The sequence below is a fragment of the Sphaeramia orbicularis genome, chromosome 22 (assembly GCF_902148855.1).
Source record: "Sphaeramia orbicularis chromosome 22, fSphaOr1.1, whole genome shotgun sequence".
NCBI classification, from domain to species: Eukaryota; Metazoa; Chordata; class Actinopteri; order Kurtiformes; family Apogonidae; genus Sphaeramia; species Sphaeramia orbicularis.
This window is the reverse complement of record NC_043978.1, coordinates 12,382,852-12,404,023: the sequence shown is the minus strand read 5'-3', so window position 1 is coordinate 12,404,023 and position 21,172 is coordinate 12,382,852. Positions and strand designations below refer to the sequence as shown.

Sequence of the window (21,172 nt, the reverse complement as noted above, 5' to 3'; positions counted from 1 at the left end):
AAATGGTTTGTTCAACATACTTTCAGTGAAAAACAGTAAAGAATCTAACATGTTCCTACTGGGATTTCATGTTTTTTGTGTGATTTTAGATTCAGTGAGTTCATACAACGTGTCAAATGGAAAAAAAAATAACTGTAAAGTCACACAGATGGCAAAGTAAACAGTTTTATAATGAGAAATATAAAGGCTAAATCCAATGCATTCACTTTCACACTCGTCAGGACCACTGACATGAATACAGTGGACTGTGTTTTCTCATGACTTCATCTCAAAGGTTTCTAAAAGACCTCAGAGCTGTTTCCTTTCCCTGATCCTCCTGGTCCAGTTTTTCAGATTTATCTTCCGTTTCCAAATATAAACGCTGAAAAGGTCAAAGCTGTTGTTTCACATCCTCCGCAGATCGAGGAGTTGGCCAGCAGCCTGTCTTTCAACTCCCGTCAGTCGTCCATGGAGTCGTTGGCCAGTCTGGACTCCCGCTCCACCTTATCCAACCGCTCGGCCACAAGCAGCCCCGTCCCCCCCAGAGGGTCCCCGCTACACCAGAGGTTCAGGGTGTCCGCCAAGAAGGCCCTGCTGCTCTGGGTTCGAGAACAGTGTCACAAGTAAGAACCAGGACAACCGGACAACAAGATATAGTATGTGGACAAAAGTATGTGGACATGTTGAATTCAGGTGTTTCTTTTCTAACAGGGGTCTGGGATACAAAACAATAATGAGTAATGTCAGAATATAGTTTTATATTGGTATCAATATCATTGCATTGGTTAGTTTGGTTTAAATTGGTATCTTTTTTTTTTTGTACATATATTTACTTGAATTTTGATTGTTAGAATCACAGTGCATAGATACGACATGAACATAGACACATAATATGAACTATAGTAACCCCAGCCCCACATCTCATCTATCAAGGTTTACAAAGAGGACAAAGTAAATGCATACATAAATAAACATAAAGAACTTAAATATACATAAAGTTACAAAATTAATTTGTGATCTTTGCTTCCAAAATGCCTCAGAGATGGTTTTTACATAATTTCTCTCAACATTGATTTTGTTTTTTGGTTTGTTTTTTATCTATGACTATAATTTTAAATGTTCTACCTCTAAATTTCTAAAATATTTTTCATGTTCTGACTGTAAAATAAATAATTTTCTACTACAACTAACCATCTACTTTCTTCACATCTCACTGAGGAAGAAAAATCGACCATTAAACTTTAAGGAAATATTGATGTTTATAAACTATATGGACAAAAGCATTGGGACACATCATGTCTACAGCTGTCAGATGTCCTGTTCATGATGATTTAAGATTAAAACATCAATATTTCCTTCAAATTTAACAGGATATTTTTCTTCCTCAGTGAGATATGAAGAAAGTAGATGGTTAGCTGTGATAGAAAATTATTATTTACAGTCAGACCATGAAAAATATGTTAGAAAGTTAGAGGTAAAACATTTAAAATCACTAAAATATAGGACTAATGGCCCTGTAGCTTACCAGCCAAATGAAAAGCTTTGGGAAATGTATCCAGATGCCATTTATTATCACCCAGTTCTGTGTATTTATTATATAACAGAAATAGCCCATGTTTTGGTCATATTCCAATCAGATCTGTAAAAAATTAAAATTCCAATGTGATATCATTGATACTGATTTATTGGATCAATCCACTTCCTATCTGTTGTAATGGGAAAATTTTTCAAAGTGGTACCAAATCCAGAATCAGATCTGGATCAAAATAATTTCAATACCTTGTGTTGACATCATCATACAGAAGCTGTATACCAAGTTTGAAATCAATCAGAACAGTAGTTTCGGAGAAGAAGACGATTGAAATTTTTTCCCCATAACAACCCATGTTAAATTTTCCGTAAGTTCCAGAAGAAGATCCTGATCAGCATGTGGACATTATGTTTTGGTCATCTCCCCATCAGGGCTGGACTGTAGAAATTTACACAGGATATCATTTATATTTACTGAGTTATTGCATTGATCCACTTCCTATCTCTTATAATGGGGACATTTTTCAAAGTGGCACCAAATCCAGAATCAGATCCGGATCCAAATAATTTCACTAACTTTTGTTGACATCATTATAAAGAAGCTGTATACCAAATTTGGATCGGAATTGGAGTTTCGGTGAAGAAGACAATTGAAATTTTTGTAATGGACTACAGACGACAACGACAGATGCCGCCGGACGCCACATGACAACAATAGCTTATGGCCTGTCGGCCGGTAAGCTAAAATCCCAAAAAAAAAAAAAAACTCGTTGTTGAGAGAAACCCATCTAACCAATGCAATGATATTTATCCCATAATATAAAAGTATATTCTGACATTAGTCATTATTGTTTTATATCCCAGACCCCTGTTAGAAGAGAAACACCTGGATTCAACATGTCCACATACTTTTGTCCATATAGTGAACATCTAAATGTGTTGTTACTTTTACACTGAAGTATCATCTGGACTCCAGAAGCATCTAATTGATACAGTTTTACTTACATAGCCAAGTATGTGATCTGAGAAGTGATAAATCCTCACACAGGGACCACAGGGACATTTCAAGTCTGGGCTAAAAACCAAGAATAAAAAAAAGAAAGGTTTGTGTCCGGAGTTTTATGAGTTCAGATAAAAATGCTGCCAGGATCTTTGGTGATTTCAGATCACACATAAAAATACTGTTAGACTTGGACTTTTGTCTCTTTAGTACATGTTTATACACTGTGAACCATAAACTCGGAATAATTTAGTTTTTAGACACATTCTTCTTTTTATTAATATTTATGCACTTTAGTAATCACCTCTAAACTGGTGTAATGATCACATACTGAGTCCCAGTTATGATTATCTAGCAATAATAAATCACACTGTCACAATCATTTCATGAGTAAAAGCTAAAAAAAAATGTATTCCAACTTCATGGGTAACAGTATATTTGAGACATTATCTAGTAGCTCTGATAGTATTTGTTTGGTAGATACTGATTCACTTTAAAAGGTTGATATAATAAGTGTAATTGATTTCTTTTAATTTCAGCAAGAAAGAAAGAAAGAAAGAAAGACAGAAGGAAAATTAATTAAAAACATGCACATCAGTCACCACATTTAAAAGGATATTTAAAACTTAGGTATTCAATAAGCATAAAATATTAGGATAAAGTAAGCCAATTATCAGTATGAATCTAAGATTTTGCTTATATTATATTATTTGTTTTATCTCTATTATTGTTTAAAACTGTGCCATCTTGTGATCTTGTTTTGTTTCTGCAAGTTTCCTTCTTGTAAATAGGGTAGGCATAAATAAGATGTTGCCTCAGCCTAAGCCTTTTCGCCCATGTTTAATATAGAAGAAAGAAAGAAAGAGAAAGAAAGAAAGAAAGAAAGAAAGAAAGAAAGAAAGAAAGAAAGAAAGAAAGAAAGAAAGAAACAAACAAACAAACAAACAAAAACAAAGGAAGGTTGTGTGGAAGGGAGAGTAAGAGTGGAAGGAAGGAAGAAAGAAAGAAAGAAAGAAAGAAAGAAAGAAAGAAAGAAAGAAAGAAAGAAAGGAGGGTGGTGTGGAAGGGAGAGTAGGAAAGAAAGAAAGAAAGAAAGAAAGAAAGAAAGAAAATAGAAATATAACCCAAATAGAAAGCAGAAGTTTGAGGCCGGAATATCTGACTAATTCGAATAGAAAACTTTATTGTTTGTTCCACGTAAAAAAAGAAATCTGTCTTTTAAAACGTTTCCATGGGGCAAACACACCTAAATTCGACTCCCAGGACTGATTGGATTGGATTGGTATCCAGTCCAACTGCTGATTTTTGAAATTAATTACCTAATAACAAATAAATATCATTTATTCAGTCATTTCATCAACTGCTTAACCCTATGAAAAATCACAGGAAATTAATACCCAAATGAATAAATCAATAAATACGTCTGAAATAATGAATGTCAAACTCTAAATACACTGTGAAAAATCAGGAAAATCTGGACGTAAACATCAAACTAACCATCGAAATGGTCAGAGTAAAACAAGTAAAACATCAGCAACAATCTGAGCCAAGCTGTTCTGATACCAATAGACTAGTTTATGTCTAATTACAATACTTTATAATTACTGTCACACATGAACTTATAAAATGGACAAAATACATCTGTTTTTTTTCTAGCAGGAGGTCTATACAATTTTACAAATTGTATACCAGACAAACATTCCTTTTGAGCTTGTATCATTACACTTAGGAGTTCTACCATCACAAAATGTCTCCTCTAATGACACATATTTATTTCAGATTTTAAGCGCTGCTTGTAGGAAAGCTATTACAAGAAAGTGGCTAAAACTTGAAAAACCTACAGTGGAGGAGTGGACTGACATCATTTGTGACATTTTTAAGATGGAAAGAATTATTTTTGCAAAAAGACTACAACAAGATGTGTTTTTGAAAAGATGGGAAAGATGGATTAGGTATGTCACACCAGTTCGACCATCATTTATCTAAAACCATGTCTTATGTCCATTTCACCCCTTTTTTTCTTTTTAAACCCTTTTATATTTAGTGTAGTGTAGTTTTTTTTAATATCACAAATGTGCACCCCAGCTTTCCTGTTCTAGGGAGTTTAGTTCATAATTTTGTATTGTAAAAATGACATCTTTGGTATTGCTGAAGGAGGACCAGTTATCCTTATTTGTATTGTCGGTGGAGTGACGGACGTATCCCTGTGTGATTGAATTGTAATTTTCAGATGAATGAATGAGAATGGTGAATTGTTATGTGAATAAATATGTGAACCATGGAAAATACAAATAAAAAGAGAATAAAAAAAAAAAAAAGAATACGTCCGTTTTGATTTACCATCAGTATAGTTGTAATGACATGATTGCCTGCTTTCAGATCCGGCTGCACCATTAACGTTAAAGACTTCAAAGCCAGCTGGAGGAGCGGCGTGGTTTTCCTAGCCATCATGTACGCTCTCAGACCGGACCTGGTGGATCTGTCCAAAGCCAGAACCAGAAGCAACAAACAGAACCTGGAGGAGGCTTTTCGCATCGCCGAGAGAGAACTGAGGATCCCCCGACTGCTGGACCCCGACGGTGAGAAACCAACATTTACAACAGGTGTTCTGTGAGTCCTGGTTAAAGGAGGCTGTAGACTTTACAGCAGGGGTCTCAAACTCATTTTCTTTCATGGGCCACATTCAGCCAGATTTGATCTCCAGTGGGCTGGACCAGTACAATAATAGCATAATAACCTATAAGTAATGACAACTACAAAGTTTTGTCTGTGTTGTAGTGCAAAAAAAAACCCATTAAATTATGAAAATACTTACTTTTATAAACTATCCAAACAAAAAAGATATGAATAACGTGAAAAAACTGAAATTTCTCAAGAAAAATAATAAAAATAATAAGTTTAATAATATTAAACCGCATTAGGGTTCGGATCTACAAAGACACTAAGCACTTACTAACAGGTAGAAAATTGGTAAATTGTTAAAATTGTGCTTAATTTTCTTTATACATTTCAGGTTGTTCGTATTTGTTCACATTTTATTGTTACAGGATAGTTTGTAAATGTAAATATTTTCATAATTTAATGTTATTTTTTGCACTTTGAAGTCGTCATTATTTATAGGCATTATGTAACACTTTTTTTCACATCAAACCGAGAAGAAAATATGGAGTTATTGTTTTTTATACGTTATTATGCTATTATTTTACTGTAGATCATATTGGTCTGTATGTGGAACCTGAACTAAATTGAGTTAGACAGCCCTGACTGAAATTTTTGCACTTTGCAAATTCATCCCACGGGCTGCATTGGAACCTTTGGCGGGCCGCATTTGGCCCCCAGGCCGCATGTTTGAGACCCCTGCTATATAGAGAAATACAGGACTTCATACTCCAGTCAATAACGAAACACAGAGCCTCAATATACCGGTTTCTGCAGTTTGGCAAAGGTCACCACAACAATGTTTCAGTAAAACGCTGCCCCCTTCTGTTAATAATAAGAACTAGTCATCAATATAAGTTCCAATGTTTATCCTGTTCACACACGTACAAATCATTTTAGTTCAGGTTCCACATACAGACAATATGATCTAAAGTGGATCAGAACCAGTAAAATGCTATCATAAATATAACATATAACATAAATAATGACAACTCCAAACTTTTCTCTTTGTTTAGAGTAAAAAAAGGAAAGTTACATGACAGTGTTTACATTTATAAACTATCCTTTCACAAAAAATGTGAAATCCTGAACAAATATGAACCTGAAATGTCTTAAGAGAAGTAAGTGCAATTGTACCAATATTCTGTCTGTTACTAAATGTTTTGTGTATTTGTAGATCCACTGTGATCTGTAAGTTGTAATGCAGATAAGCAGAAGTATAATATTAAAATTGGACTTATTTTTCTTAAAGGGCTGATATTTTGCTTTTTTAAATGGAATTATGAATTTTAAACCATTCCCCTGTGGCCTCCATAAACTGTAAATGCTCTGCTTGGGTCTGAATTCTTCATTAATTCAACTCCACAGGTCCATCTTCAACCTTATTTCTGAGTAATGACACCAGAAAGGTGGTTTGGAGCGCTGGCCCTTCAATCCAATCCAACTTTATTTATAAAGCACTTTAAAACAACTGCAGTGGACCAAAGTACTGTACAGAAGAATAAATAAAAACCAAAGTAAAAGAATAAAATACAAAAATAGATTAAAACACATGGAACAACTATACAAAAAAACCAAAAAAAACCAACTGTGCTTTAAATGCACACGAACCACTTCAGGCCCCGCCCCCTCCAGGTTGTTGGCTGTGCTGCTCTGTCCTGTTCAACCAACAACTGAATATTTTTGATAATCGGTTCCAAGTTTGAACTTATTTTCAGTCTGGACTACAACCACTGCTGCTGATAAACAATTATGTCAAACTGGAGAAATGTTCGTCTGAAGTCTGGACCTTATATGAATAAATGAATGAATGAATGAATTTATTTTTGGTTTTACATCAATCATTGTACTCAGTTCATTAATCATAATAAACATAAAAGCAAAAAAAGGAATAGACTAGAAGCAAAAGCTTATTTTTTTGCCTATCCTTTTCAACTAATACACTGCATACATCAACTTAAATGTGTACAGCATCGAGCATTCACACCACAATAATTAAAAAAAAACATATCTAACATCTCAATTCAATATTTCTGAATAATTTTAAAATTAAGGTACTTTTTTTTTTCTTTTTTTTTTTAAACGTCACCAAAGGAGTGGATAACTTAAATGCATCATAAGGTCCATTCCGTAATTTCACACCCACAGTCCTAGTTCATCTAGACTTCACATTCGTCCTCACTTTAATCCACTCACTCATATGAAAATCTCTGGAATTCAAATTACTCTCACTTAATTCCAAGAACCATGACTGGTATTTGAGACAATACTATTTTTATCCTTCATCTTCCTCATACCTATCTAGAAACAATTCTTTATACCTCTTTTTAAATATATTTATGTGTGTATTTTCCTTTATCTCCTGTTCTAGATTGATTGTTAGTTTTGTTGATTCTTATTTATTTCTACGTGCACTGCTTATGATGTTTTGTTTTGTTTTTGACTTATTTCCTTCTTTTAATTAATTTTGTTTATTTATGATTGTGTATCATATTAGACACTGTAAGTACTTTTTTTATTTCAAGTCTTTGGGGAGGCCCACGATAAACCACTTTGGTTTTTGGCTTCCCCGGCATGTCTTTAACTATTATTATTGTGTTTTTATTGTCTTGTATACATACAAATGAACAATAAACAAATAAGCAATTGTTCCACAAAGTCACTCCACAGCTTGCATGCATATGTGCAAATGTAGTGACGAAACTAATTATAAAACGTAACAAATTAAGCAGGAATTAAAACAGGTTGTAGAAATCCACTTGATTTTTTGCCAAAATGAATATAAAGATAGTTTTGCAGCAGCTGGAGGGTTCAAATTCAAACTGTATGAACTATTAGGGTCCAAATACACAAATAAATGAACCACAGACTAAGAAAAGTGGGTTTAGAGAAATATGAGCCCTTTAGGAAATTTCAGGTTGTTCATGTAATTCACATTTTTAAGGAAACTTTGTGGATGTAAACATTTTCATAGTGTAATGTAACTTCTTTCACTGTTATTATTTTACTGGTCTGATCCACTTCAGATCATATTGGGCTGAATGTGGAACCTGATAAAAATTAGACTGGCACCCATTCTCTGTCTTATATGTTTAATCTGACTTTAAAGCTGTACGTTCTGTCATTTCTCTAGGTTTCAACACTGACACACGTTTGTCACGTTTTACAGACACTTTCTTCTCAGTTCATTCACCCTAGTTTTCCCCTTTTTCCATGAAGCTTACATCCAAATATCTGTTTGATCCGCTACAAACACTTTAATTCTTGAAACCGAAATTTAATTTCCTAGTGACGTACTTGTGCAACAGTGATATTTGTGTTATTGTGCGAGTCTTTGGCGTTTCCTTGTGAATGTGTGCAACAGTAGCCGAGCCCTTTGAGCCTCGGGGCGAGTACGATGACGATCTGACAGTCTGCTGACTCGCGCTCTGGTTTTGTGCTCCAGTCACATAAAACCTTCACTTGTTTGGCTTTGCTTTGCCTCTTAGACAACTGCATGTCCGAGAACTTAAAGCCCCGCTCCTTCTTAGGCTCCTGTTTCTAGTCTGAAATGTTAGTCTAAACGTGAACAGCGGAGTTTTATTAGGAGTGGAATCATGGAGGACTTTGATGTCGATGCAGATGTGGACGTCCGAGACCCCGATGAGAAGTCCATCATGACCTATGTGTCTCAGTTCCTGCAGTATTCCAGAGACCTGCCGGTACCGGAGGAGGAAATGCAGGTCAGTGTCACGAAATAAAGAAAAAATGAAGTGAATTAATGTCACATTTTAATATACACTATGTGGACAAAAGTATGTGGACATGTTGAATTCAGGTGTTTCTTTTCTAACAGGGGTCTGGGATACAAAACAATAATGACTAATGTAATTTTATATTGGGGTAAATATCATATCATTGGTTTAAATTCTTATCTTTGCTTCAAAAATGCCTCACAGATGGTTTTTGCTTCATTTCTCTCAACCTTGATTTTGTTTTTTTTCTTTATTCATGACTATGATTTTAAATGTTCTTCCGCTAAATTTCTAAAATATTTTTCCTGCTCTGTGAAAAATAATTTTCTTCCACAACTAACCATCTACTTTCTTCACATCTCACTGAGGAAGAAAAATCTACCATTAAACTTTAAGGAAATATTGATGTTTCTAAACTATATGGACATAAATATTGAGACACATCATGTCTACAGCTGTAAGATGTCCTGTTCATGAGGATTTAAGATAAAAACTTCATTAATTTCTTCAAATTTAATGGGATATTTTTTTCCTAAGTGAGATGTGAAGAAAGTAGATGGTTACTTGTGGTAGAAAATTATTATTTGCAGTCAAAGCATGAAACAGTTTTTTAGAAATTTAGAGCAAGAACATTTAAAATCATTGTCATGGATTAAAAAAAAAAACAAAAAAAAAGAAAAAAAAACAAATCGTTGTTGAGAGAAATTAAGTAAAACCATCCTTGAGGCATTTTGGAAACAAAGATAACAATTTAAACCAAACTAACCAATGCAATGATATTTATCCCAATATGAAACTATATTTCGACATTAGTCATTGTTATTTTGTATCCCAGAGCCCTGTCTGAAAAGAAACACCTGAATTCAACATGTCCACATACTTTTGTCCATATCTAGTTCAGACATTCAGTTCAGGTAGAAGATGCAGAAAGTCAGCTTTAACATTAGGTCAAATAAAATAATAAATATCCTGATTAGTCGCTTTTCCATTGACCCTCAAATTGCGCGACTTTAACTTGCACATAAAAAATTACCATTAATTTAGCTGAAACTGTCATTTTTCAGTTAAAGGTTTTTGCGCTGGCAAGAGGTTGTTTTTTGGGACAGGATAGAGGGGTAATATACTGTATAATAATAATGAATATATCTGTAAATCAACACCATATTTACGTTCTTCGACATGTTTATGGAATGACTTTTCATGTCATCTCGCGATAATAAATAAACAAATCATCGCATTTGTGATTTAACGGAAAAACCGACATTACACACATCTGTTATTTCGACATTTAGTAAATATTGGTGAAGTTTTGAGCAGATGTCCAATGGAAAAGCCACTATTGTGAGTCTTTTAATCTTCTAATTCTACATGGATGAAAAGTGTGTGATTGATGGTTTTTCTGCGTCTGAACAGTGAACAGACAGATATAAGTACATGTCAGATTAAACACATGATTACCAGAATCAGTCAAAGCTCATAAATGAAGCGTTGTTCTGCAGATGTAAATGACAGACAGAGAATTTACAACCAAACAATAAAGGTTTTCATGTGAACAAACCCACCGTTCTGCAATCCGTCATGCATCCGTCACAGTTCCTTCAGTTTATTTAAACCTATAAGGATGGGTTCTTCTATGAAACTGGTCCTACAAACAGGACATGGGGCTAAAAATTTAAACCAGATGTAGACTAATGTTATGAAGCAAGTTTAGAAGCAATTTGGGTCTATTTTAAAAATAAATATTTACTGAGATAAAAGAGAAATTTTTTCAGATAAAACACATTTTTAATTATTTTACATGAGATTTAATACAAAAATATGTATGTAACACGGTAAAAAGGACATAAAAATTACACGCTACTATTTTTTTTTTAATATCTTTTTATTTTCTCACAGGTACATTTTGGGAATTGAAATAAATATTCAAGGCAGAGTGTTCCACAAAAATGGCTGCTGTTGCAAAATAAATCGCAATTTGTTCGTGTTTAAAGGTTCAGGTTCTGCATGTAACACCAGTGGACACGATGGGTTACACACAAAACCTGGAATCAGAGTGAGATTCATGAAAAACCCACGTGTGGATTAGAAAAACCACTAGGATTGACACATTTAACACAGTGTCTTTATTTATAGTCTATAGAAGACCATTTACAGACATGTTTTCACATCTAAGGACACCTAAGTAGCTTTTCATGTCCCAATTTTGGTCCTATTTTTGACCCCAATACATTATTAAAAATTAATTAATTATGGGATGGCTCAGAGCAAGAGTATAATTTTTTTTTTTGTATTTATCTGAGGTCATAATTAGGTACATCCTGGGGGGAAATATGTCTACATTTACCTTTTATTATTGGGTCTAAAAAGCTGGAAAAGTGCCAGATACTTAAAAATAAACCCAGTTTCATAGAAGCACCTATAAACAAACTTAATATATATTTTAACAATTTGCACTGAAATGTGTTTTTGCAAAACAGTCACAGAACAAATCCAAAAGTTTTTGCAGTGACACAGATTAACTGTTTGCAGGAATGTGATTTATTTGCCAGTGAAACTCTTTGTTCTTCTGTGCACTCAGAAACAGTGGGAAAAAAATCTAAAAATAAACAAAACAAACAAATAAATAAATAAAACACCTGGCAGTGGGATACAACAAAATGTAGTTTTTTAGTTTCTTCAGTATTTTCTGTAAATTTATTGACATTTTTACATACCTGGAAAGTAAAAAGCACTTGTTACTTTTATTTGATTATTTTTCCCTTTTTATATTGAACCTTTGTTGAAACTTTAACCCAAAAAGGGGACAAAATATTAAACATTGAATATTAATCTGTAAAAATCTCCAAAGGTATATTGAAAATTTACCCTTTTCAAATGTAGCTGTGAACTAAAATAATAGATTTTTTAAATATATATTATTGGTATTTTAAATGTCAGAAAAATAAATCTAGGCCTAAAATGTGAATTTGGTCTGAAATATTAAAACCATATTCAGTATATTTACGTTTTTAACAGTACATCTGTTTGGATTATAATTGCAAACAAAATTTAAAATAGCCAACATAAAAATTTGTATAAAATGCAAAATATAAACGTGTCATTTACTTCAAGTTTAAACTGTTTGTACTTTATTTTTATTTTGCTTCCTAGACTTATACCTGTGTTTATTCTTGCACATTCCTGCATCATTGTTCTTAAAATGTTTCTTTATTGCTGTTTTTATTCGTGCCTTATAACGTGTCCTCAAGTATTTTGAAAGACAGAATAAAATTAATTATTAGCAGTAAAATAAGGCTCCCAATATCAATATATAGGATAAAAACACGAAACAAACTACTGTCTGCATCTGTTATGTGTTTATTTTCTATTAAGACACCCAATATTAAAAGAAAAAGATAATTTATGTTATTAAACTGTTTATAATATGAATAACTAGGCATTTTTTCTATCATCATATGTCACATTTTGTTGATGAAGTTCTCAGTCTGTTTGGAGGATTTGTACTATTTACATCTGGAGGAAACAGACTGACGGCGGCTGGAAAATGTTTATTTGATTGATTTATTTATTGTTATTTTATTAGTTTATTTAACAGGGACGGTGTGCTGTAAATGCACCAGAGTTAATCTAAGGGTTGTTTTTCATTTACAGTCCCTGGACAGAAAAGGTAGCACAAGGTTCTAAACATGCTAATTTAAAAAAGTAAAAAATAGGGAAAATATACTTTGTACTTAGACATATTAAAAATGCAACAGAGACAGGAATAAAACTGTGTTTCGAATTGTAAATAATCTAAAAGTATGTGTTTATTCCTTTTTAATGAGTGCACTTCCTGTTTTTGTTTCCGTTCACGTCATCTTTGCCTCCAGCCTCTGTTTCTGCTTTAACATCCAGTGTCTGGTTTTTACTGTTTAACTTGATCTCCTTCCTCTTCCTCCTCTTCCTCCTCTTCTTTCTCTTCTTCTTCTTCTTCTTCCTCTCCTTCCTCTTCCTCCTTTTCCTCCTCTTCTTGTTCCTTTTCTTCTTCTTCCTCTCCTTCCTCCTCCTCCTCTTCTTCCTCTTGTTCCTTTTCTTCTTCTTCCTCCTCTTCTTCCTCTTCTTTCTATTCTTCTTCTTCTCCTCCTTCCTCTTTCTCTTCTTCCTCCTCCTCCTCTTCTTCCTCTTCTTCCTCTTCTTCTTCTTCCTCTCCTTCCTCTTCCTCCTTTTCTTCCTTTTCTTCTTCCTTTTCTTCTTCTTCCTCTCCTTCCTCCTCCTCCTCTTCTTCCTCTTGTTCCTTTTCTTCTTCTTCCTCCTCTTCTTCCTCTTCTTCCTATTCTTCTTCTTCTCCTCCTTCCTCTTCCTCTTCTTGATCCTTTTCTTCTTCCTCCTCTTCTTCTTCTTCTTGTCCTTCCTCTTCCTCTTCTTCCTCCTCCTCTTCTTCCTCTTCTTTATCCTTTTCTTCCTCCTCCTCTTCTTCCTCTTCTTGTTCCTTTTCTTCTTCTTCCTCTCCTTCCTCCTCCTCCTCTTCTTCCTCTTCTTCCCTTTCTTCTTCTTCCTCCTCTTCTTCTTCTTCTTGTCCTTCCTCTTCCTCTTCTTCCTCCTCCTCTTCTTCCTCTTCTTTATCCTCTTTCTTCCTCTTCTTGATCCTTCTCTTTTTCCTCCTCTTCTTCTTCTTCTTGTCCTTCCTCTTCTTCCTCCTCCTCTTCTTCCTCTTCTTGATCCTTCTCTTTTTCCTCCTCTTCTTCTTCTTCTTGTCCTTCCTCTTCTTCCTCCTCCTCTTCTTCCTCTTCTTGATCCTTTTCTTCTTCCTCCTCTTCTTCTTCTTCTTGTCCTTCCTCTTCCTCTTCTTCCTCCTCCTCTTCTTCCTCTTTTTTATCCTCTTCTTCCTCTTCCTCTTCTTCCTCTTCTTGATCCTTCTCTTTTTCCTCCTCTTCTTCTTCTTCTTGTCCTTCCTCTTCTTCCTCCTCCTCTTCTTCCTCTTCTTGATCCTTCTCTTTTTCCTCCTCTTCTTCTTCTTCTTGTCCTTCCTCTTCCTCTCAGACTCAGTACCTGACTCCCCCCAAAAGTCCTTCTCCTGTCAACCTGCCTCTTCACTACACTCCTGCTATTTCTGCTTCACCTCTGCGACAGGTAGATGCCAGAATCACCCTGCACTTCAGTTTCACCCCCAGGGATCCTCATAATACTCACATATGCAACTGTAGACGTTCACTGTTGGTTTGTCTGGTTCCAGTAGAGGTCAACAGATGCACAGACTGACGACTAGAAAAAAAAAAAAACACCAAAGACTAACATGATAGATTTGGGATGAACTTAGAATGGAATGGAATAAGACTTTGTCACTGTTACAGGAACATGTACTGATACATTTTAGGTTAACATAGAATAGAATAGAATAGAATAGAATAGAATAGAATAGAATAGAATAGAATAGAATAGAATAGAATAGAATAGAATAGAATAGAATAGAATGGCCTTTATTGTGTGTACAGTGAAATTAGGATTGCTACTCCGGTCAGTGCAACAGTATGAATAAAAAACAAAAACAATATGTCAGCAATTTAAAAATAGAGAAATTATAAACTTACAGAAAACTGAAAAGTAAAATAAGAAAATAGAATATTAAATTTAACAATACTAAAATCAAAATAGAACCAACAGTAAAATAAAATCAAAGATAGGCATAAAATGTGTTATAGGACACAATATTTACAATATTAACTGTATTAACATTGTTTATATCTGTGAATATTAACAATATAAACAGTATGTACAGTTTATCTATGGAAGTCTATAAAAATAGTGCGTTTGTGTTTGAATAGATATTGAATAAATGTTGCATTGTTATTGTAAGAACAGATGATTATTACACATAACTTCAACCTATAACTCTGCTGAAGTGCTTTCAAACTGTCAAATTCAACAAAGAAAGTGCAGGTCGTTCAGTTTCATATTGAAGCGGCTGAACTGTAGCATTAAACACTAGTAAATAAATCTCTGTCCTTATTTCAAAGTTGAAAGACAGACATAAACAGATGCCTTTGAGCCAATAATTAGTCAATTACAGAGTCATTATGAACAGTCAGTGCTGCGTTTTCAGCTCATTTGAGGACATTCTGAGCTTTACTGTATAGTCATTCTGTATAATTATGAATTATTACTGCGCAATAGAATCATTAATCTGTTCTGTTTGTGTCTCATCTGTACTGCTATTCTACTCTTATAGAGTTTTTGATTACTTACTGCTATTGTTATGATTTTTTTTTTTTTTATATATATACTGTACATTGTCTTTTGCACTGTCTGCGCATGCACATTTTTTTCTTGAACTTTATTCTGTTGCTGCATTGACCAGTGAATTTCCCCGTTGTGGGATCAATAAAGTCTAATCCAGTCTAATTATTATTATAATAAAAATGTAAAAGTATATCCTGGTTTTTTAATTACGATGCATTGGCCACAATAAAAACACATAGATACAACACTATGAATACCATAAACAGGATAAAACAGTCAGTAGAAAAATATATATAACTATTCATTTAAAAAGACTCTTTGATAACAACTAATTATATATGATTTGACAGCATGTTTTCTGTTTTTTGTTGTACACTATGTGGACAAAAGTACGTGGACACATTGAATTCAAGTGTTTCTTTTCTAACTGGGGTCTGGGATACAAAACAATAATGACTAATGTCATAATATAGTTTTATATTGGGATAAATATCATTGCATCGGAAAGGAAATATCTATATTATAAAAGGGAAGTGGACTCTGTTTGTGTGTGTGTCTCGGGGATCACACAAAATTCGTACAGAGCTGACTGCTGCAGTTTGTCATGCTTATGTATTTTTGGTTAAGGAAGACACTAGCAAAAACGGCAAGTTGATAGGACCAATGTTTTGGGAGATATTAGTGATTTTGGAATTCAACAGCCTTACAGTCACATTGCTATGCCCAGAATCATGTGAATGCTTTGGCGGGGACTGCTGGACAGATGCGGTACAGCATGCATGAATACACAACAAGTATCCATGCTGGGGGACCGGGATGTTGCCCCTCAGGGTTGGGATGTGGATTTTATAAACACCCCCTGCCCCTTTTTTTTTTTTTTTGCACCCCACCCTCGGTGCTAACAATAATGAAGTCTAGGATCTAGTTGATGTTTTTATGTCAAATCATCATAAACAGGACATGATGTGTCCCAATATTTATGTCCATATAGTTTGTTAACATCAATATTTCCTTAAAGTTTAATGGGAGATTTTTCTTCTTAAGTGAGATGTGAAGAAAGTCGATGGTTAGTGGTGGAAGAAAATTATTATTTACAGTCAGAGCACAAAGAACATTTTAGAAATTTAGAGGAAGAATATTTAAAATCATAGTCATGGATAAAAAACAAGTTTTGTTTAAATTGTTATCTTTGTTTCCAAAATGCCTCAGAGATGGTTTTGACTTCATTTCTCTCAACTTTGATTTTGTTTTTTTTATCCATGACTGATTTTAAATGTTCTTCCTCGAAATTTCTAAAATATTTTTCATGCTCTGACTGTTAATAATAATTTTCTACCACATTTAACCATCTACTTTCTTCACATCTCACTGACAAAGACAAATCTACCATTAAACTTTAAGGAAATATTGATGTTTCTAAACTATATGGACATAAATATTGGGACACATCATGTCTACAGCTGTAAGAAGTCCTGTTCATGAGGATTTAAAGTTAAAACATCATTATTTTCTTCAAATTTAATGGGATATTTTTTTTCTTAAGTGAGATGTGAAGAAAGTAGATGGTTAGTTGTGGTAGAAAATTATTATTTACGGTCAAAGCATGAAACATTTTTTAGAAATTTTGAGGAAGCATCAGTATTTCTTTTCCAATGCAATGATTTGTTGTGTATTCATGCATGCTGTACCGCATCTGTCCAGCAGTCCCCACCAAAGCATTCATGTGATTCTGGTCATGGCAATATGACTGTAAGGCTGCTGAATTCCAAAATTACTAATTTCTCCCAAAATGTTGGTCCTATCAACTTGCCGTTTTTGCTAGTGTCTTCCTTAACCAAAAATACATAAGCATGACAAAGTGCAGCAGTCAGATCTGTATGGATTTTGTGTGATGCCCGAGACACACACACAAATGCGCAAACAAAGTCCACTTCCTTTTTGTAATATAGATATTTCCTCTCCAATGCAATGATATTTATCCCAATATAAAACTATAGTATGGCATTCGTCTTTATTGTTTTGTATCCCAGACCCCTGAAACACCTGAATTCAACATGTCCACATACTTTTGTCTATATAGTGTACGTCTGTGGGTTCTAAACAGTTGGTCTCAGAGTGTAAATGGCCGGAGCCAAACATTCCCATCACCTTAACTTTCACTTCAGATAAAGACACTCAGGGTGGTGACTGGGCTCTGCTGTTCCCCACACTGAGCTCTGAATTATTTGGACGTTCCCTCGGAGTCACATGGTGGTTAAAAGCAGGACGGATCACGCTGAATGGAACGGGTTTGCCCTGTTCTCTGGGATCCGGTCCAAAGCCACAGGAGGGTGTGTTCCCGGAGCTCCCATCAGATGAATGAAGGGCTCATGGGCGACTGCGGCGCACAGATTCCAACCGGTATCGCCTCTCGCCGAACTCGTGACGGATCAGTCACACCTGTCGGCTGGAGTTTCTGACAGGATATTAGCGGACGGAGGGTTCTCAGAAGGGTTTTGTGCAGAGATTATACACGATAGGAGAGTTTAGAACAGGGGTGTTAAACTCATTTTAGCTCAGGTTCCACATTCAGCCCAGTCTGACCTCAACCAGTACAAGAATAACACAATTACCTGCAAATAATGACAGTTTTCCATTTGTGTTAGTGTAAAAAAAAAAAAAAAAAAAAAAAAAAAAAGCAAAGTTACATGAAAATATTTACATGTGCAAACTATCCTTTCACAAAAAATATGAATAACCTGAACAAATATGAACAACAGGAAATGCCTTAAGAGAAGTCAGAGCAAATTAAACAATTTTGTTAATGTTTCTCAAGTTTTTGTTGATTTTTGTGCATGTTTTTTGTCTTGCTTAATTAGATCATATTTATTGGCTTTTTGTTTTTTGTTTTTTTTTTTTCAGTTTATTTCTGCTCATTTAGCTCATGTTTACAAGTTTTGATCCTGTTATTCTTTATTTTGGTCATATTTGTTTTTTGTTCTTTTTTCTGTTAACTGTGTTCAATATTATCTATAATTAATGAAAACTTCAAGTTTTTTTAATTGTTTTAGTGCAATAAATAACAGCAAATTATGAAAATATTTACATTTACAAACTATCCAAACAAAAAAACGTGGGAAAAAAATGAAGTTTCTTAGGAAAAATAAGTGCAATATTAACAATATTAAGCCTCAACTTATCATTTGTACATGTGTTACACACAGTGTTACACAAACCTCTGATAACGGACATAATGTTAAATTTTGGAGTCTAAAATAAGAACTATTTCTACAGTATTCCATCTCAGCTTGTTACTAACACAACTTACAGATCACAGTTGATCGTCAAATGCATAAAACATTAGTAACAGGCAGAATATTGTTCAAATTGCACCTAATTTTCATCAAACATTTCAGGTTCATATTTGTTCATTTGTTTATTCCCATTTTATTATTAAAGGACAGTTTGTACATGTAAATATTTTCATAAGGTGATGTTATTTTTTTCACATTAAACCAAGAACATTTTTAGTTGTCATTATTTATAGGTTATGATGCTATTATTTTACTTGACATCACATTGGTCTGTTTGTGGAACCTGAACTAAAACTACAGGGTGTATAAAAAAAAAAAAAAAAACTGTACATTTTGAAAAATTACCCCCAGTTCCACATTTGATAATTTTTTGGAATTTTCTTTTCTGGACTTCGGTAGGTGGATATTTGTCCAAATTTACAGACCCAGGTTTTCATGCATGAGTGAGCAGGGGACAGTTATGCAATCCAAGTTAAAACTGGTTTGTAAAGTAAGTAGCGGGGGGATTTAAATCCAATCAAAGGTCGTGAGATGGGACAATTTTCCACAAAATTGGGTTAGGGTTAGGGTTAGCCTAACCCTAACCCTAACCCTAACTTGGTCTGTCCTCAGTGACATTTTCAGGCCTAAACAAGTTGAATTAACTTTGAAAGGCAGGAACAGCTGCCATGGGTAAAGAAATGAAACTGACATGGTGTCCAAAGTGTTAACGCTGTAACCTGGCAATTTTGTGGAAAACAAGATAGACGCCCATTGGCCCCTCCCACGACCTTTGATTGGATTTAAATCCCACCGCTACTTCATGCAAACCAGTTTAAACTTGGATTGCGCAATTTGCCCCTGCTCACTCATGCATGAAAACCTGGGTCTGGAAATTTGGACGAATATCCACTAATCTCCTACCTACCGACATCCATAAAAGAAAATTACAGAAATTATCAAATATGGAACTGGGGGTAATTTTTCAAAATGTATAGGTTTTTTTTTTTTTTTTTTTTTTGATACACCCTGTACACTCAAAAAAATTATTCTTGGCTTTAATAAACATGAAGTAATATTTTAAAGTAAAATGTAACTGAAATATATGAAATTTAAAGTTTATTTATCCGAAAAAGTCAAACATAATGTGAATATACTTAGTATAATGTGAATCTAAAAAAATAAAGTATACTTTATTTACTAGATCACATAAAAAGGCTGAGCGTCACAGTCAAACACAGTTTATGTAAAAGTTTGCATTAACTAAATCAAATCTCACTGAAGGTATTTAATTTATTCATATTGACTCAGTATGATAGAAAAAACATTGTATTAACTGCAACTCTTTACATTAAACTTATGTAATAAAATTACATGGAAAATTTACATGTAATTAAAATACATAAAGTCAACATTTTTGGCTTAATTATGTTTTTGAGTGTAGTTCAATGTCCTGGACACTTCCCAAATTCATCCTACAGGCCAGATTTGACCCCTTGGAGGGCCAGTTTTGGCTCGCAGGCCACATGTTGGACACCCCAGCTTTAGGATATATGAACAAATGTCATTTACATGGATTCAAACCCATTATGTTCACAAAACACTGACAGGAATCATTCAATAACTATGATCTCCATTAACATTTCCATTGACTGTGAGGAAAATAAAGGCAGTGGTATGTTGTCATGAATTTAAAAAAAAACCCATTGTAACTAAAACAAACATGTACCTGGGCTCGGTTCTCTGCTGTGTACAGGCTTGTAGCTGAACTAGAAGATGTTTTGACACAACAGCTGCTGCTCAGCTTTGGGGAAATATCCCATGACTGGTCACGGTGTCTTGTGGGAAAAGCTTTTCCCACAGCTCCTCCGCTTCATTATATTTGTTTATATCATTTTATTACATAAATGAGACAGCTTTTTTTTTTGCACTGAACAGAATGAACCAGCTTTTTCCTGTAGTTCTGGCTTCATCTAATCACTTTATTCCTATGTCATGGGTTGTAAACATGTAAAGAGAACTGTAAGTGGAGCTGTGTTTGGGTTTTCAGACGCAGTAGTTTGTCATATTTGATAATATACGGCCTCTGTTTGCATCTGTCATAGATCCAGATTAAAAAATTGATGTCACATTATGTTGTAATGTGTCTTAACCCATTAGAGACCCAGTGCTACTTTTGTGGCAGTTTTTCTTTATTTAACTTTTTTACAGTGATTTATCAGCATTTATTCTAATATTATCCTCTGTATTTTGCATTTCTTCTGTGAAAATCAGGTAGGTTATATCAAAAACAGAAAAAACTGAAGAAAACTTGACTTTTTCAGTAAAATCTATCATTAACTGAACATAAACCCAGTGTGTCCATCCATTGTCATTGATCCAACTCCATGGGTTTTACTGGTGAATCAATGTTTAAATTTTGTATTAATTTTGTGCATTGTGTTACTCATGTTGTTCATGTTATTTATTATTTTGTACATTTTCTTATTCACTTTTGTTCATTTTGTTAATTTCATTTACTATTTTCTGGTTTCATTTTATTTTCTTAGCCTTTTTTTTTTATTTAGTTTGATTTGTTAATATTTCTTATTAATTTTTCTTCATTTTATTCATTACTTAGGCATTTTTTGTTCATTTTATTGCTTATTTTATTCCTTTTTTACTTTATTTTAGTAAAATTTTTGCTTAGTTTTTCCACGTTGTTTATTATTTTGTGGGTTTTTTATTCATTTTTGTTCATTTTATCCACTGTCATTGATCAAACTCCATGGGTATTACTAATG

The 21,172-nt window shown here is 34.0% G+C and overlaps 2 protein-coding genes across 2 annotated transcripts in view; both read left to right on the top strand.

Moving 5' to 3' along the window:
- LOC115413213 (nesprin-2-like) overlaps positions 1 to 8,587 on the top strand; it is a 31,429-nt gene extending 22,842 nt beyond the window's left edge. Inside the window, exons 6-8 of the mRNA XM_030125949.1 lie at positions 400 to 602; positions 4,889 to 5,088; positions 8,532 to 8,587. Coding sequence (XP_029981809.1) covers positions 400 to 602; positions 4,889 to 5,088; positions 8,532 to 8,587 — 459 coding nt within the window. The remainder of the gene's footprint in view (positions 1 to 399; positions 603 to 4,888; positions 5,089 to 8,531) is intronic.
- A 176-nt stretch (positions 8,588 to 8,763) lies between these two features.
- Positions 8,764 to 21,172, top strand: part of LOC115413212 (uncharacterized) — a gene marked incomplete at its 3' end in the record, with an annotated part of 39,297 nt that continues 26,888 nt past the window's right edge. The window contains exon 1 of the mRNA XM_030125948.1: positions 8,764 to 8,889. Coding sequence (XP_029981808.1) covers positions 8,764 to 8,889 — 126 coding nt within the window. The remainder of the gene's footprint in view (positions 8,890 to 21,172) is intronic.